Here is an 18,728-nt window from a genome sequence, read left to right on the forward strand (position 1 = left end):
ATGATCATCTCTAGGTCCATCCATGTTGCTGCAAATGGCATTGTTTCATTCTTTTTTATGGCTGAGTAGTATTCCATTGTATATATACCACATCTTCTTTATCCATTCATCTGTCCATGGACATTTAGAGAAGCTGTACTTCTATACCCTCCCTCCAGCATAGCTGGTGCAGGTTCAGAATTAATCAGTTAGACAAAGGTGAGAAGGGACATGCTTGCTGAGTCCATTTCCCCCCCAAGCCCTCAAGGGCAGCTCTTCCCTGTACGAGGCTGAGAAAAGTGGCGTCAAGTCACTGTTGGCTCCTTTGGATGGTGCTTAGATAAAAGGAGGGTTAGAATCTCCTCTTCCTCAGTTTATCAGTCACACTGGAGAGCAAATGTTAAGGGCAATTAGACCTGTTCCACCTGCCAAAGCCGTTCCAGGCATTTCCATTTAGGAAGCCCTGTGATGTCATAGTGTCCTGACATCAGAACCTTAAATAATCAAAACCCAGAAGGGTCGAGGGAATTGAGCACCTAGGAGGTTTGATTGTAGGTGTATTTTTGCAGTGATTGGAGTATAAAGATTGGCTGGACAGTTGGTTCTCTTCTTTCTTGAATTTTAGGGTGAATCAAATGCTAACTAGTGCCTTGACTGAGGCTGGATGCTTCTTGAAGGGTGTGTTAAATTTTAAAGAGTGAGTTTTGTCATCACTTCATACTAAGAAGATTTATTTTATGGGATTACACTAGGGCTTCTCAGTCTTGGCACTATTGACCTTTTGGGTCAGATAACTCTTTGCTGTGGAGGCTGTGAGTAGTGGTGGATGTTTAGCAGCAACCCTGGCCTCTACCCACTAGTTTACTCCAAAGGCAAGGAGGAGCTCTCAGAGGCTTTGCAGTAGTAGACTGACGTGGTTGGACTTCCGTCTTTAAAAAATCACTTTGGCTGCTGTTTGGAGGACAGACTGGTGGCGGGGGGGGGGGGGGGGGGGGGGGATGCACAATGGGAATCAGGGCAGGATGATGAGTCAGAGCTGTTATTTTGGGCAAAGTGGATGAATTCTGGATGTATGGGTGGGGCATACTTAGAAAATCCCCTAAAAGAACAACAAAAAACCCCTGACATTTCAATAGCACTTCTTTGAACTTCCTATTACTTTCACTTCCTTAATCCCTTCAGGATATCAGTGCCAGTTCAGCTGAGTTTACCATCCTCACTTGGAAGGAACCTGAGCCCCAGGCTCAGAGGCTTATCTCGGTCCTCGTGATGTGTCAGTGGTCAGACTTCAGGAAAGGGAAAGAAATGAGAGGCCAGAGAGGCTGAGCCAGGCCACGCTATCTGATCTCCGTGTGCTAGGGCCCAGCAGAGCCAACAGAGGCCCATGACATATCCACTGGATAAACGAATGAGTGAATAAATGAAGGAGGGAGTGAGGGTCGAGGGATGATGATCGTTCAGCCTGCCGTGATGGGTGCCCTGCTGGATGGTAGGCGCTTTGCTCCAGTTGCAGTCACCTGTAGAGAGAGCACAGGGTGATGACGCCCAGACCCAGGATGGGGACACTGAGGCTGAGAGGGGTCGGGGAATTTGTCCAAGGAAACTCACGTGCCAAGCTGGGCTTCTTCCTGGGCTGTCAGATTCCAAAGCCTGTGCTTAATTGCTGCAGTACCTCCTGAAAGAAACAAGATTTCAGAGAGGAAAGGAGGGAGGGAGAGGGAGGGAAAGCAGGGGCAGAGAAACAGAGAGAGAGAAGAAGGAGGAGGAGGAAGGGGTGGGGAGGAGGAGAGAATAAGAGAAGCAACAGTGAAGAGATTGAGGACTCACTGGGCTGGACCACTTGTGTCCGTCTCCTGTCCCTTCTCCATCTCCCCCAGCACTTCCTGTGAAGCTGTCTCCCTCCACCCCCAGCCTCGCCCCACCCCGCCCCGCCCCACCCCGCCCCACCCCACCCCGCCACACCCCACCGCAGCCCACCCCATGCTCCAGTGGGAGGTGCTTGCTGCTGGCAGGTTGCTTAACCAGATCAAGCTACAGCAATTCCTCTGGAAAGGGCCACCATCCCACTGCCCTGCGGATACCTTGCTGACTGTCAAGTTCGTTCTATGGCCTTTGGACGTTTGGGGGGCAGCCCTCTCTGCTTGCACGGCACCCACCACCTCTTATTTATTTTATTATATTTTAAATTTTATTTATTTATTTATTTTTATAAATTTATTTTATTTATTTTTGTGTGTGTTGGGTCTTCGTTGCTGCGCGCGGGCTTTCTCTAGTTGCCGTGAGCAGGGGCTACTCTTTGTTGCGGTGCGCAGTCTTCTCATTGCTGTGGCTTCTCTTGTTGCGGAGCACGGGCTCTAGGTGTGCAGGCTTCAGTAGTTGTGGCACGTGGGCTCCGCAGTTGTGGCTCGTGGGCTCTAGAGCACAGGCTCAGTAGTTGCGGCCCACGGGCTTTGTTGCTCCGCGGCATGTGGGATCTTCCCGGACCAGGGCTCGAACCCGTGTCCCCTGCATTGGCAGGCAGATTCTTAACCACTGCGCTGCCAGGGAAGTCCCCCACCACCTTTTAATGAGCCCCTGCTCATTAGTTTGTTCTTACACACTCATCTCTTCTCTCCTCCCCCAGCTTATGGAGGCTGCAGGGCACAGTTTGCTTTGGAGGGAGAGAATGGGAATGGGCTGGGGATGGGCTGGAGGTAAGAGCCAGTGTACTTAGCTTTAAGGAAACATTTTCTTTTGGGCAACACTCGGGCACTTCTTACCATCAGTGAGTGCAAGAAAGACAGAGGCAATTTGTATGTTTGGGTTGGTGGTGTGTGTGTGTGTGTGTGTGTGTGTAAGGGGTTCAGTGGGAAAGATGGGAAATGGCAGGATTTGTCTCTTGGGGGTTGGCCACCCTGCTTTAGGGCACTGGCATGGTTCAAGGGAAGAGAGACGTTTTGCCGATCAGGGTGTCCCGTCCCATCCTGTGAGTCCTGAATGTCTGAGGCAGGAAGAACACCATCTCTGGAGTCAGCTGGGCTTGGTTTCCCATACCTCCCTGTCAGCCTGGGCTCAATACAGAGCTTTCCTGAGCCTCAGTCTTCTTATCTGTAAAATGGGGTGTCTTAGTCCCTTTCGTACTGCTGTAACTAAATGCCACAGACTGGGTTAGCTTATACACAACAGAAATTTATTGGTCACAGTTCTGGAAGCTGGAAGTCTGAGATGAGGGTGCCAGCGTGGTTGGGTGAGGGCCGTATCAGGGTTACAGACTTCCTGTGTATCCTCACGTGGCACATGGGGCAAGGGAGCTCTCTGGAGCCTGTTTTACAAGGATAGCAATGCCATTCATGAGGGCTCCACCCATGAAATTCATATGCCGAAGCCCTAACCCCCAATGGGACTGCATTTGGAGATAGAGCTTTCAGGAGGTAATGAAGGTTAAATGAAGCCATAAGGGTGGGCTCCTCATTTGATAGGACTGGAAGCGTTATAAGAAGAGGGAGAGAGAGAGAGATCCCTCTCTCCTCCTTCCTGTGTGCGCACCAAGAAAAGGCCACGTGAGGACACAGTGACAGGCAGCCGTCTGCAAACCAGGAAGAGACCCTCACCAGGCACCGAGTCTGCACCTTGATCTTGGACTGATCTTGGACTTGCAGCCTCCAGAAGTGTGAGAAAACAGGTGTCTATTGTTTAAGCCACCCAGTCTGTGGTATTTTGTTACGGCAGCCCGAGCTGACTAAGACAGCTGGTCTGGCTCTCTCCCTGGTCTGGGACTCTCCCGAAGGCAGAAACCACGTACTGTCACCACGCCGTCTTCCCTTCCTGGCCCAGTGCATGGATCTGGTGCAATCATCAGTGCCCACAACTATGGACAAAAGTGGTCTGCTCCTATTGGATCCTCTGGTCTGTGGCCACTGTGATTATGGGCAGTGTTTCTGGTTACCTCTGCTAGGGTCATCAGATAAAATACAGGACACCCGGTTACATTTGAATTTCGGATAAGCAACAAATATGAAATATGTTTTTAGCATAAGTATGTCCCCAATACTGCCCAGGATATACTTACACTAAAAAACTATTTGTTGTTTATCTAAAATTCAAATTTAACTGGGCATCCTGTCTTTATTTTTGGCTAAATCTAGCTATCTTACCCCATGGTCTTTTTCTAGAAGGCCTGGAGAACAAAGCAGCAGTTCTCAAAGAGGGGTCCCAGGACCAGAGTATCAGCAACAGCTAGTTCAGAACAGAAAACCTCGGGCCCCGCCCAGGCTTCCAGAACCAGAAGCTCCGAGGGTGCCAGTATTCTGTGTTTTGACATCTCTCTGGGTGGTTCCACTGGGCGCTGTAGTTTGAGGGCCATTGACCTAGAGAAGGATGCTGATGGTGGGAGATTCCATTTCCCACCCTCTCCAAACGTGTCCTGCCCTGTTGCTCACCCAGGGCGTTGGACTCAGCTGCCAAAGTGTAGCAACATAAATGGTATCAGGGACGTTGCGAAAGGTGTCCTTTCCTTGGGTTTCTGGGGCTTCTTGGAAGATCGCAGAGGTTTCTGCAGGGCTCTGTTCCACCCGCCCGGATCCGCTCCCGAGCCCGCAGAGGCTGTGAACCAGAGAATTTATTCTCCCGGCCGGATCTGCCAATCGCAGCGGTGGGGGCGGGGCCTCACGGCCGGGGGACACGTGTGCGGGGAGGGAAGCAGGAAGTGACCGCGGAGTGGAGCCGGGGAGCCAGCGGCTGCGGGGCTGATGGAAGTGGAGTGGGGGCTTGAGAGGGCACCGAAGTGAGTCGGCTTTTCTCTCCTTCGGCGCCTTCGGTGGGGCTGGAGGCCCGGGGGCTGGGGCCAGCGCGACCAGAGCGTGGGACTCGGAAGGGCAGCCCCATGCAGTTTGGAAGGGGGGTGCCCCTGGGAGAGGAGGGGGTCGGAGGAGAAGCGGGGCGGCCTCGGCAGGTGGCAGAGGAGGGGGAGGGGTGCCCGGAGCCCCACCTCGGCCCCTCTCCAGGGCGAGCTGGAGGCTGTTGACCTGCTTTCCTTTGACAGTGGTTCCCCAAGATCTCCTTTTCATTTAGTGTTTCCCGGTGGGCCGGTGGTGGTGGGGGCCGGGAGCCCTGGGAACGGCCGTGGCCACAAGTCCAGCTGCTCCGAGTCCCCTCCCTCTGGTTCTGGGGGTCAGCGGGACCCCTTGAATTTGGCTGGGAATCCGGTTAAGATGCAGCAGGCCCGAGAGGGTGCATTTCTAATCAACCCCCAGGTCGGCCGGTCCTCGGACCACACTTTGAGTAGACAGGTATTAGAGAACATTCTCCGCAGTCATGTCAGCCCAAACCCGAATCATTTTGCTCAGTTCCACTCTCGAAGTCAGGACATGTATGTAGGTTTCATGAAGTGCTCTTTCCACCTCTGCAACTTTTTCATTGGCATCTTGAAGCTGACTCTTGGAAGCAGGGTAACAGGTTTAAAAGGAAGAGAAAATAAATAAATCCTCTGTCAGCCAGGAGCCGTGTGCTGCTATGTGTGGGGTGGTGCTGGCATCTTTAAAGCCGGAGCAGGCAGAGAATAATCCTGCCTTCTGCAAAGTAACCCAGGTTTATGTATTAGTATCAGCTCACGAGGAAGTCTGAGCCCCATTGCAGAAGCGGCTTTTGAGGTGCCCTGGCTGACCTTCCCTGCTCTCAAGGCGCTCCTGGTCTACCTGCTGGAGAAAACTTTCTGTCCTCTTGGGTCTCTGTGGCGGTGGCCCTGCTGGTCCCTCGTAGGGCAGGAGAACTCACTTTCTAAGTTCTTGGTCTTGTAGAAGTTGTTCCAGTTTTAGACCTGTGCTTTCCACTTTGATGTGCATAAGAGTACCCCATGGAACTCGCTAAAATGCAGATTGTGATTCAGCAAGTCTGGGGTGGGGCCTGAGATTGTGCATTTCTAACTTAGCTCCTAAGGGCGCCTAGCGCTGCTGGTTCTGGGACCACCCTTTGAGTAGTGAGGATTTAAAACAGCAAATGGAAGAAACTTCTCCAAGGGGCACTGAGCTTGCGTTGCTGACAATAAATCTGCTGTTGTAGGGATGGGAAGGATGGCGGCCTTGGTCTTCCCTCTGTGTCCCTTTTTCTTACATCTCGGGGTGCTCGGGTGTAAATAGAGTCTTGGAAGGGTGTTTTCCCCTCCCACTAGCCCCGGGAACACCCACGAGCTCCCTCGTTTGCCAGCCCACAAAACCCATGTTGACTTTGGCCCGTTGGTGAATGTGAACGGTTTCCTCTTTTCTGTAGTTGTTAAAAGGCACATTCAACGCTGAAAAACAAAGCTGTTTTTTTGTTATGACCTGTCTTGGACGGTAAGTACTGAGGAGATGGTAGCTATGTGCCTTTCTTTGTAAATGCTGTTTGAAATTTTATCCACGAGCAGCTAGAAAGAGAAGGTTGGTGTAATGATCCAGATGTCTCGGTTTAGAGACAAACATGAACCATTGTCTTTAGGGTACCTTAACTAGATGACATGTAAAAAGGTGGTTTTTTTTTTTTTTGTTTTTTTTTAATATTTGCTTTTCTTTATTTGGTGCAGTCATCATTCTGAACTCCACTTAGACTATGGGGACCCAATCGGAATCCACAGATTCTGTTTCTCTCCGAGGTTTCCTGGCACCTCGGCTGAGCCTGGGCACAGCTGGGCTCACCTGGGCTTATCTGGGTTCACCTGGACTCACAGCCTTCCTAGGTCTGAATCCTGCTGTGTTGTTGACCCTCGTGGCATAAGAGGGCCCTTCCACCCTCTGCCCTGGTTTCCTTCCAGGGTCAGAGGCAGAATCTTCAGCTTTTGATCTGCAAGCTCAGGTTGCTGGCTCCTCACAGACCCCTAGGGCCTGGCAGGGCTGAGCCCAGTGGGGTCGTGTCCAGCTCTGTGGTTGCTGGAAGACAGCGGGGGGGGGGGGGGCGAGCTGAATGAGCCCTTTGAGATGAGGCCCTGAGCCCCAGTGTTTATGTACCAAAATACAGGGCTTTTCAGCCAACAGGTTTCTCCGCCTAGTAACTTTCCACAGGGAGCGTCTGATTCCCTGTCATTTTAGAGCTAGAATTGAAAACATGTCAAGTCTAGAGGAGATTCCCCAGCTTTGGGAGCAAGTGTGCTCAGTGGACTGGGGGAAATGCCCCTTGGGTCTCTGTTTCCTTGTTCTTGCTGAGTGTCCTATTCAAGTTAAGCTGGCCCTTTTCAATTCAACACATAGTTTTGGGGTGCCAGAAAGCCCTATTTTACAGGGGTGTCAAGTGGGAAAAAGCATCATCCCTGTTTTTAAGCAACGAATGATATAAAAGATGAAGGGGGCAAGCCCACACAAAGAAAACACCAAAGATGGGCCCTCGGACGGGAGTGGAGAGGAATCAGGGAAGCGTGGAATTGAAGTTGGTGTTAGGTGGGCAACAGAGGATTCACTGGGTCTGATGGCTGGAGGGTGGGGAGGAAGGCATGCTGGGAGGAAACCGGATAAAGAGAGACTTGGAGCTGGACCATCTGGGGCTTGTCAAAGGTTCTGGGAATAATTGGGTTGAGTTGGAATCCGATGCCCACGCAGGGTGCAGTGGTTGAACAGTTATTGGGCTAGTTGCAGGTCAGTCTATGGCGTGTACCCTTTGCAGGCCTTGGGAACCGCCGTGGGAACTGCCCCGGGGAGCTATTGGAAGTGTGATCAGGGTGTAGGTGGAAGAGCTTCAAGAGGGAATCGGAGCTAGTCACCTGTGTTTGGAGGAGACAGAACCGCTGATGGACGATAGGCAAGGCCAGGTAGAACAGGCAGAATGTGCCGGAAGGCTGCAGGCGCGGACCCTCCCATGCGCCCTCCCTCCAGGCTAAATAATTCACATTCTTTGCGCTTCTTCTCTTTGGAACTATTTCCCAATGTTGTCCCTTCTGTCGTGGCATCTACTCCTCTGGCATCTCCCTACGTGTCCCCATGTCCCTCCTTTTGGAGTTAGATGATTTCCAGTACCCGGGGAGAAGCTGGATGAAGCTGCCCGACCTGCGCCGGGTCACTGAGGTCACTGAGGGATGGATGGCGGAAGGGTGCACGCCAGCAGCCCAGACGTGGGCCAGCTCAGGTGGAGGGACCGCGGGTGCTGACCCTCTCCTGCTCCTCTGCACACAGCTGTATCCAGCATGCTCCAAGGCCACAGCCCTGTGTCCCAGGCCTTGCTGGGGACCTTCTTCACCTGGGGGATGACGGCGGCCGGGGCAGCTCTTGTGTTCGTATTCTCTAGCGGACAGGTGAGTTGCCTCGGTTCGGTTCTGGGGGTTCTCGGGGACTCTCTTAGCGAGCTCTGAAACCACCCCCCTCCGCCCAGCCGGGCTGCAGACTCGCTCGTGCCGCCGGCCACAGCTCCAGGTTGGGGTGACGTTGGCTCTGCCCCCTTTCCTCCCCTTGTCCCCTCCAGCTTGCTGCGCCTGTGCTCCTGGGTCCCCTGCTTCCCCTCTCCTGACTCAGAGGGAGCAGGAAGTGAGAAGACCAGGTACTCAGCCTCCTTGAGCCCTCTGCCTGATTTCTATCTTCCGTCTAGTTTCTCTTGGGTCCGGAGCAGGTGGTGATGTGCGTGAGGTTTGTACCTCTCCTGCCCTGTGGCCTTGAGTTAGAGATTGTTGAAAAGACCTTGCAGGAAAGGAAGCGGTGGGGGGGGGGGGGGGTGGTCTGTCCGCTTCCTCTTTTACCCCATTTCCAGGCTCTTCATGGACTCCCTCACCCGCTTTGGGATGAATACACGCATACCTGCCTCCCAGGCTCCTATAGACCCCACATCTGCCCACCCCTGCCACCCCTGCACCCCTAGGTCCCCCAGATTCCACCTCTCCCTCCGCCACACGCTACACCCTGCTACACACTCCATGAAAACTCCCACGCTCCTCTCCCTCCCCTCGCCCCCCACCCCTATGCTCGCCCTGTGCATCCCACTCACATCCCCAGGGCCACACCCCCGTACACACCCCTCCCCTCCCCTCCCCACGCCCCGCCCCTCCCCACGCCCCCCTCCTGTGCCTGAAAGTCCTTTCTTTCCTGCAACCTTGACCCCCCCAGTCCATGGCCTGGAACCATCAGCCATCGATACCTTGATGAAAGTGAAGCCCCTGTGTGGCTCACGCAGCCACAGACGCTGTAGGGGTGGTTAGTGAGCAAGTGATCCAGGAGCGAGGGAAGCGTGCTGGGAGGTTGATCTGGAAAGCAAAACCCATCTAGGAAGCCGGCCAGCTGGGCACTCTTGTGTCAGAGCCTGAAAAGCAGTGTTGATGTCGCCGACGAGGTGGGGCCTCCCCCACTGCCCTCCCCCGCCTGGGGAGACCCACAGCCCCGAGGAGTCCCGGGTTCCTGTCGACAGGTGACCTAACCCTCCTCCCGTTTCCTGACGGCCACGCCAGGTCTTCTGGGGTCCCGTCCTCATGCCCTTCTGGGGCAGAGCATCTTCACTATCTCATCTCATCTCATCTTCAGTTTCTTTTGCGTTGAGAAGGCGAGATCTGAGTCGAAATAGCTGGGGTCTAGCTGGCCCAGCTGGCCCTGGAGACCCGAGTGGAACTCCACAGCCCCGTGTGGCCCCGGCCGATGCTATAGGGGCTCCTCAGAAAGGGAGAAGCCATCGCAGAGGTGCCCCCTTCTCCTTGGGGGCCGCAGAGCCACTCGTTTGTCCCGTGTTAGTGTAATCCCCAGGCCAGTAGGAGGAACTGCTGAGTCCTTTCTCTGTGTGGAGGCACACGGGGGGTCCCCGAGACCACCCACGCGTTTGGTGATTCGCTAGACTCCGAGGACTCAGCATCGAGTTGTTCTCTTGGCTCAGGTTTATTACAGCGAAAGGACACACGATAGCATCAGCAAGACAGAGACGGTCAGGGTCTGGAGAAACCTGTGCCCAGATTTGGGATCCAGTGCCCCCTTCCCCCCGTGAGGGGGCACAGAGCGTGCTCATTCCCCCAGCAACGAAAATGCAGTAACATGTGGACCATGTGTCAGCCCAGGGACGCCCAGTGCAGACTCGGGCCCCAGGGTTTTTACTGGGGACTGGTCACGTGGGCATCTGTGCTGAGCTCCCAACCCAAATCCCAGACTCGAAGAAGGAAAGCAGGTGTCGTGCACAAATCACCTTGTTTGTGAAACAGGCACAGGGGCCCACCCTTACTGGTCAGGGAGTGGGGCGAGCAGTCCCAGTGCCAACTTCCCAGAACCAGCGAAGGACTAACCTTGAAAGTGGGACCTTCTAAAGATAGCAGGCCCAGGTGGGCTGTGTGAGCCCTCTCTCCGCAGGAGGGGTGCGGGAGGAGTGGGAAGGGGTTACAGCATGAGGGGATAAAGCCAGCCGTAGAAGTGAGCGCACAGGGGTTGGCTCTTCCCCTCCCCCTCCCTGGTGAACCTCCGTTTTCGCCCAACTAGAATGGGGGCTGTGGTGATGGTCCCTTGGGATAGTAGACACTCAGGCATCTGCCCTCTGCTGCTGTTGGCAACATTGGCTCAACTTCACTCAGGATTCATTTTCTAGATTGAAAAACTCATGTTGTAATTGTAGGAAACTTGGAAAATATGGAAAAGCTGAAAGAAATAATAAAAAAGTTCGTGATCCCACTTCCCTGAAAGGAAAACTGAACATCTTTGTTCAAATTTATTCAGCTGTATTTGAGTATACATAAGTACAGACATATCTGTTTTCTTTACATAATGAGGAGAAACTGTCTGTGATGTTTTATGACCAGCATTTCTCACTGGATGTTATAAGTACCCCTCCCTATCCCTAAATGGTTTTTTGATTATTTTGATTACTCTGGTTACTTAAATGGCTGTCGAATATCCCGCCATAAAAATGCATAGCAGTTGAGTTAGCCAGTCCCCAACTGCTGGACAATTAGTTTATGTCTCTTTTTCTTGCTTCTAGAAATAGTGTTATGACGAACATGAATCTTTGAGCACACATCTGATTAGTTCCTTGAGACAAATGTCTGAAAGTAGAAGAACAGGTTTACTGATCTTAAGAAACGTATAATGCTTCTCCTTTCAGGATCCAGAGGAATGCTGAAAGGATGATTCTACCTGACTTTTGAATTATATCTGTCTGCTTTGATTAAATTAGTTGATTAGACCAACTTGGCTTATATCGTGGCATGCCTAGAGAAGAATGTCATTTGTGTGGCTCACTGGGGTCAGAACCTTCCATCCACCCCCTAGCCACACAGAGGTGGGGAGAGGGTGCCTGTAGCTGGTGATGATTACCTGGCAGCACTAGCTTCCCAGACCTCACTGGGAGGCTCAGGGATTGGGGTGATAAACATCTCAGCGTATCTGTAGTGTGTCCATGTGGCTATAGATTATATCCCTAACTTAGACCACTTCCTAAAAAGAAACCCAAAAAACCCTTTTTATTGAAATCTACGAAGCAGATAGAAAAATGCACATTTTATAAGTGTACAGCTTGATAACTTTTCACCAGTGAAAATAGTACCCAGATCAAGTGCTGGAACAGGACCAGCCCCCCATCCCCCCACTCCCACCAGCCGTTTCAGGGTCCCTTCCAATCACTGCCCCCCTCCCCTTACCTCCACTCCAAGGGCAGCCCCTCTCCTGCTCTCCAACGGCAGAGATTCGTTTTCTCTGTTTTGTATAGTATATATATAAATGGAGTAATCGTATAGTATATGCTCTTCTCTGTCGGGCTGATTTCACCCTATTTATTTTCCAGTCTACTGAATGCCCCTGCCTGACTGTGAGTTCCATTCACGTATATATGTGTGTTCTCATTTCCATATGGTGTTCTGTTGTATGCACACAACCTAATGGTGTATCCATTCTGCTCTTGGTGGGCTTTTGGGTAGTTTCTAGTTTTCGGCTCTCACAAATAATGCCGCAAAGAGCATTTTTGTACATGCGTCTGGTGAATCCAAATATGCATTTCTGTTAGGTAGTTATGCGTGGCACTGCTGGGTCATAGGGTATGCTTGTGAAGGTTTACTTCTAGTGGGTGCTGCCAGCTTTGCGAAGTGGCTGTACCAGTTTGTACTCCTCTTTCAGTGTGGGAGGATTTTGGTTGGTCCACATGCTCCTTGCCAGTACTTGTCAATTTCCATCTTTTAGACCAGCTACTTACTCAAGGTTTATAGCCATAATTCACAGGGAGAGCCGAGAAAGAGGCAAAACACGTGGACCAATGAAAAGCAAGGGTCACACTGAAAGAATGCTGTGATTGGCTGTGGGATGGATGGAAGGTTTTAAAAAAAATTTTTCCCCCTGGTTCTTGGCCCATTTTATAAAGACTTGGGTCCAGGATTCCAGATAGGTTCGCAAAGTGAGGCATGGGCCAGACTTTATTCATGTGGCTCTCTTAGGCCTATGGTTTCCTCTTGTCCCACGGAATATCCCTTAGAAACTGAAACATCTTGTTTTCATTTTCAGAGGCGGATCTTAGATGGAAGCCTTGGCTTTGCTGCAGGGGTAAGTAGCACGTGGTAGGAGGGATGTAAGTGGAGGATGTTTATTCCGTTATTTCTCTGCCAAGGGGTATTTCCAGTTTCTCCGCGTGCGGCCAAGCTGCATCTCTGTGATCTGCAGGTGCTAATGGCTCCCTCCTCTCGCTGACCCTGTTTGCATCCAGCGTACTAAATGCCCCTGCCTCTCCTTAGACAGTGAAAGAAGCTTGTTGGCAGCTGTCTCAGGACTTGTAAATAAGTATTTCCAATAAGATAATATTTAGGAAGGGCTTAGCACAGAGCTTTGCTAGCACTAATTAAATATTCTCTTTCTCTCCTCCTCCTCACCCTTGAAAGACCTTATATTATAGACATTATCTTTTTTTTTTGGCTGCGCTGGGTCTTCGTTGCTGCGTGCGGGCTTTCTCTAGTTACGGCGAGTGGGGGCTACTCTTCGTTGCGGTGCGCGGGCTTCTCATTGCGGTGGCTTCTCTTGTTGCAGAGCACAGGCTCTAGGCGCGTGGGCTTTAGTAGTTGTGGTGCTCGGGCTCAGTAGTTGTGGCTAGTGGGCTCTAGAGCTCGGTAGGTGTGGCGCACGGGCTTAGTTGCTTTGCAGCATGTGAGATCTTCCTGGACCAGGGATCGAACACATGCCCCCTGCATTGGCAGGTGGATTCTTAACCACTGTGCTACCAGGGAAGTCCCCAAGACAGTTTCAAACATGTAAAAAAGTGGAGCGAATCCTATGAGGCACCCCAGGTACCCACCACCCAGCTTCAATCATTATTGACATTTTGCTAATCTCATTTCACGTGTTTCCCCCTCCTCCCACCCCGTATTCTCGGGAGGTGGAATATTGTGTAAAAGCAAATCTTAGACATCATGTGATCTTACTTGTAAATTCAATGCACAACTCTAATTGAATGACTCTTTCTTTCTCTTTCTCTCTCCCTTCTTTCCTTCCTCCCTCTCTTTCCCTCCCTTCCTTCCTTCCTTCCTTTCTTTCTCTCTCTCTTTCTTTCTTCCTCCCTCCCTCCCTCTCTCTCTCTCTCCCTTCCTTCCTCTCTCTCTTTCCTTCCTTCCTTCTTTCTTTCTTTCTTTCTCTTTCTTCTCTTTCTATCTTTCTTCCTTCCTTCCTTCCTTTCTTTCTTTCTTTCTTTCTTCCTTTCTTCCTTTCTTTCTCTCTCTTTTTCTGTCTTTCTTGCCTCACCATGCGGCTTGCAGGATCTCAGTTCCCCGACCAGGGAATGAACCTGGGCCACAGCAGTGAAAGCACTGAATCCTAACCACTAGGCAACCAGGGAACTCCCTGAATGACTTTTTTTAAAAAAACATAATCACCATGGTATTATCACACCTATCAAAATTAATAATTCCTTATTATTATCCAACACTTAATACACATTCAAACTTCTGCCATTTTTAAAAAAAATTGTTTTCTTAGAATCAGGATACAAACAAGATTTTCATATTGAATTTGTTTCATACTGAATCTTTTTAGTCCCTTTTATTCTTTAACAGTACCCACCCACCCCAACCCCCCGCCCCCGCCGCTGCCTTTTTTCCCCACGCTAGTAATATGTTAGAGAAACTGGATCATTCATCTGTAGACTGTCCCACATTCTGACTTCGGCAGATTGCTTCCTTATGGTGCTGTTGAACTTGTTCCTCTGTCCCCTGGGTCTCCTGTAAGCTGGGAGTTGGACCTCAAGGCTTACTTAATGCAGATTCCATTTTCCAGGCATGAATCACATGAATCACCATCATAGTGGTGCTGTGTATTCCAGTCACATCAGTCACATCAGAAGGCATGTTAATATGTGGTTTTTCCTTTTGGTTGCTCAGAATTTGGTTCCTTTCTCCTCTTTTTGTAGTTCTGTGATCCGCAAAACCTGACCCGGGTGTGGGACCTCCCGAAAGTCCTCTAAGTCAGCAGCTGTGAGACTGGCATCCGTGGAGACATTCTGGGTGTTTCACGGGGCATGGAGAGTGGTCACAAAGTCAGTTCCCAGGTCCTCAGCTTCCAGTTTTGTTCTCTTTCCCCAAACTGCTCTGCCTGAGAATACCCCAGTGGCAGGTTCTGTCTTCCCACCTTCCCCGACACAGTTGTCCTCTCCTACTTTACGAAAGGAAGATGCACTCTTGCCTTGGTTCCTTGTCTTTGGGTAGCAACATCTCCACGCACAGACGGAGGGACCCTTGGCATGTTGGTGCTCGGGTGGAGATAGTGAAGGACTTGAACCACTGATCGCTGGACACAAATCCTTTAGCAATTCAGAGACTGTCCCGTCCTTTGAATCAAATTGTTAGCAGAGAAATCCTTTAATGTAGGGAATTCCCTAGTAGTCCAGTGGTTAGGACTCAGCACTTTCACTGCCAAGGGCCTGGGTTTGATCCCTGGTCAGAGAACTAAGATCCTGCAAGCTGTGTGGAGTAGCCAAAAAAAAAAAAAAAAAAAAAAGCCTTTAATGTAAATTTCCATGGTGGACCACTCTGGGATTTTGAGCCTCCTTGGATAGAGTTCAAAGAACAAAATGGCAATATTATAACAATGTATCTATTTTTTTCTATCTTCTTTACATGAACACGTTTTCTCTTTGTTTACTTTAAGAAAAGAAAGAACCCAAAGAAAACAGAAATAAAATTGATGCTTAGCCCTGTCTTATTCTAGCAATAACTTCTTAATGTTTATTCACAGTTACATGAATGAATTGAAAAAATAAGAAAAAAAGCCTCATCCATGAGAATATGCATTTCCAAGAATATTTTACTTTTGAGTGTCTAATAATTATGAAACAGCATATTCAATTTTTGTTATTATGAATGTGTTCTCGACCACTAATAGTTCTAAATTTATTTATTTATTTATTTATTTATTTTTGGCTGGGTTGGGTCTTCGTTGCTGCATGCAGGCTCTCTCTGGTTGCAGTGAGCGGGGGCTACTCTTCGTTGCGGTGCGTGGGCTTCTCATTGTTGTGGCTTCTCATGTTGCGGAGCACGGGCTCTAGGTGCGTGGGCTTCAGTAGTTGTGGCACGTGGGCTCAGTAGTTATGGTGCATGGGCTTAGCTGCTCCGTGGCATGTGAGATCTTCCCAGACCAGGGCTAGAACCCGTGTCCCCTGCATTGGCAGGCAGATTCTTAACCACTGCGCCACCAGGGAAGCCCCTCGACCACTAATGTTTTAATGGTCACTCAATCCAGGAAATTGTTATTTAAGCAGTTGAAGCCCTAGACTCACAGGGAATTTTTAAAAATTAAATGGAAATGTATATTTTTTTGCAAAGCAGTATGATAAAGAAACCAGTGATAGACTTTCTAGCATAAAATGTAAGTTGCTCTAGGATAAAATTCTGTGGGGAAATGCAACTGAAGTACAAATCAAGGAGAAAAAAGAATGCTGTACGTTTTTTGACTTTTGAAGAAGAGCTTGCACGTGTGGTTTTGCATGTAGAATGTAACCCTCGAACAGAAAAGTGCATTAGACATAAATGCACAGCTTAGTATGTGTATATTTTTAAGTGGATAATGGGAGAGTCAAATCCCTGTGCTGTTTATTTTTATTTATTTATTTGGCTGCAACGCATGGCTTGCAGGATCTTAGTTCCTCCACCAGGGGTTGAACCTGGGCCCCGGCAGTGAAAGTGCTGAGTCTTAACCACTGGACCACCAGGGAATTCCCTCTCTATGCTGTTTAGATCCCACTGGGTCCATTTAAACGACTGATGAAACAGTTTTATTTAAACACATCAATATTTGCATGCCAGAATTTATGTCTTTTGCGACTCTTTAAATTTGAGATGAAAATATTTTATTTTTTATTTGTATCGTTTGAATTTTATTGAAGTATAGTTGATTTACAGTGTTGTGTTAATTTCTGCTGTATAGCAAAGTGATTCAGTTTTACATATGTATATTCTTCTTCATATTCTTTTCCGTTATGGTTTATCACATCATAGTGAATGTAGTTCTCTGTGCTATACAGTGGGACCTTGTTGTTTATCCATTCTGTATATAATAGTTTGCATCTGCTAATCTCAAACTCCCAATCCATTCCTCCCCCATCCCCCTTCCTCCTTGGCAACCACAAATCTGTTCTCTGTTTCTGTGAGTCTGTTTCTGTTTCGTAGATAAGTTCATTTGTGTCATATTTTAGATTCCACATATAAGTGATATCATATGGTATTTGTCTTTCTGACTTACTTCACTTAGTATGCTGATCTCTAGGTCCATCCATGTTGCTGCAAATGGCATTATTTCATTCTTTTTTATGGCTGAGTAATAGAAAACATTTTAAATGTCAATTTCAAAATGAGTGAGAGGATACCTAGTTTTGCAAAATTCTTGTAGAGGTTACACAGATACAAAGTTTGCAGAACTGTGTTCTGTGCTGACCTGGTACTTGGGTGTCCTGATCTAGTTTACTCTTTTAGGCCAAAAGCCTTTGTAAGATTTATATAACAAAAGACAAAACCCAAGATGAAACAAGGAGAGAAACAAACAAACAAAAAACAGGTAGAGTATACCAGTCTTCATGACATGTAAGAATGAATTTGGGAGCGTTAAAACATGAAAATTTAAGAGTTCCTTAAAGAAACATCATCAGATCAGTGTTTTATGTTCTTTTCACTATGAGGATCTAAAATAGTTCTACTTCTGAGTTTTAAAATAGTTGGTGGAAAAAAAGAGATTCTAAAAGTTATCTTTGTGTCTTTATTAGAAAATAAGTCATTTACTTTTCTAACAGTGACCTTGAGAATATGCTAGCTGCACAAAGGAGCTCCTGACCAGTCTCCCGATGCAGGGAGAAAAGTAAAAGCTTGGTGGGGGAGACAGCTGGGACTCAAACTCAGGAAAATTCAGTGGCATTGGTGACTAGAAGTGGATTCTCGTAAATGCCTCCTCAAACTAGAGAAAGGCAATAGAGCCCCAGTAGTCCAAGCTGTAAGAATTGCTTGTACTTATCATGGACCGATTTATATTTAATACAGTCAACCTACCGCGCACCGCAACAAACAGTAGCCCCCTGCTTGCCGCAACTAGAGAAAGCCTGTGCGCAGCAACAGACCCAATGCAGCTATAAATACATAAATAAAATAAATAATTTTTTAAAAAAAATCTTAAAAAAAAAAAGACGAAGAAGAAAATCCCCTTTCCTTTCCCACTGGCTTCCCAGAGGTCACCGCCATTAACCCTGAGTGTGTATCTTCGGAGAACTTTTATGATGCACATACAAAGTGTCAGGACAGGTAGCTGTGCCGTAGCGCCTGATACCCGAAAGGCTTTGCTTCTTCAGCACTGCTTTCAGGTGCTTTGAATCTAGAAAAAGGGAGACCTGGCCATCAGACATTTGACTGGGGTCCCATTGTACCTTGCACAGATGTAACATGTTTCTACAGTCAGTTCTGCGTACATTTATGTATGTGTCATATGTGTATTAAAATCTGTCTCCAATATAATGCTGCAGTGACATATTAATACAGTACATAACTGTGCACTGCAACAAGTATTTCTGTGAGAGAGATTCCCAGGACGAAGGACGTAGGTATTTTTTTTAAAATTTATTATTATTATTTTAAAATATCACTTAGCTGTTGCATTTATTTTATTTATTTTTTATTTGTGGCTGCATGCGGGCTTTCTCCAGTTGCGGCGAGTGGGGACCACTGTTCGCTGCGGTGCGCGGGCCTTTTACTGCAGTGGCTTCTCTTGTTGCGGGGCACGGGCTCTAGGCGCATGGGCTTCAGTAGTTGTGGCACATGGGCTCAGCAGCTGCGGCTCGCGGGCTCCAGAGTGCAGGCTCAGCAGCCGTGGCGCGTGGGCCCAGTTGCTCCGTGGCATGTGGGATCTTCCTGGACCAGGGCTTGAACCCGTGTCCCCTGCTTTGGCAGGCAGATTGTTAACCACTGCACCACCAGGGAAGTCCCTCTGATGTCTCCTTTTCTGTGAACTAACTAGGAATCTCTAAATCAGTGTATATTCTCTCTCAAGGAGGAAACACTTGTGTGGAAGAAATATGACCATGAAACTGCAGAAGAGAAAGATAGGCTACCAATCAAAAAGCTTACTTCTAGGCATGAAAAGGCAGTTTAATATCTATTATTTAATCCCATAGGGAGCTGGCTCCTTATGAAAGATGTGATTTTTCTTAAGGAGATTTTGGCTGAGTCTGCTTTTGTGCCGCAAGTGGTGAGTGATGTTTTCTCCAAATAACTGGCTCGCTGTTGGAAGTTAATGATGCTCCAGTGATGGCCTTTGAGTCTGGAGGGATGATGGTGACCAGCTGTCCTCCATTTCCATGGAGAAATGGATGGGAAGAAATGGACTTAAATTGTAGCATGAGAGATTCAGGGA

The 18,728-nt window shown here is 48.8% G+C and overlaps 1 protein-coding gene across 7 annotated transcripts in view; it reads left to right on the forward strand.

Moving 5' to 3' along the window:
* The window catches only part of SLC39A11 (solute carrier family 39 member 11), a 426,195-nt gene that overhangs the window by 78,218 nt on the left and 329,249 nt on the right, over positions 1-18,728 (forward strand). For 2 of the 7 annotated variants that reach the window (XM_007185594.2, XM_007185597.2), the window contains exons 1-3: positions 4,633-4,741; positions 8,091-8,209; positions 12,363-12,401. The exons of 1 other annotated variant lie outside the window; for it this stretch is intronic. In XM_007185594.2, the coding sequence (XP_007185656.1) occupies positions 8,102-8,209; positions 12,363-12,401 (147 nt within the window). In that variant the 5' untranslated portion in view covers positions 4,633-4,741; positions 8,091-8,101. Of the gene's footprint in view, positions 1-4,632; positions 4,742-8,090; positions 8,210-12,362; positions 12,402-18,728 lie in introns of those variants that run through there. 4 more of the 7 variants (XM_057535256.1, XM_007185595.2, XM_057535257.1 and 1 more) reach the window with 3 other exon arrangements.

The sequence above is a fragment of the Balaenoptera acutorostrata genome, chromosome 20, assembly GCF_949987535.1.
Source record: "Balaenoptera acutorostrata chromosome 20, mBalAcu1.1, whole genome shotgun sequence".
Lineage (NCBI taxonomy): Eukaryota > Metazoa > Chordata > Mammalia > Artiodactyla > Balaenopteridae > Balaenoptera > Balaenoptera acutorostrata.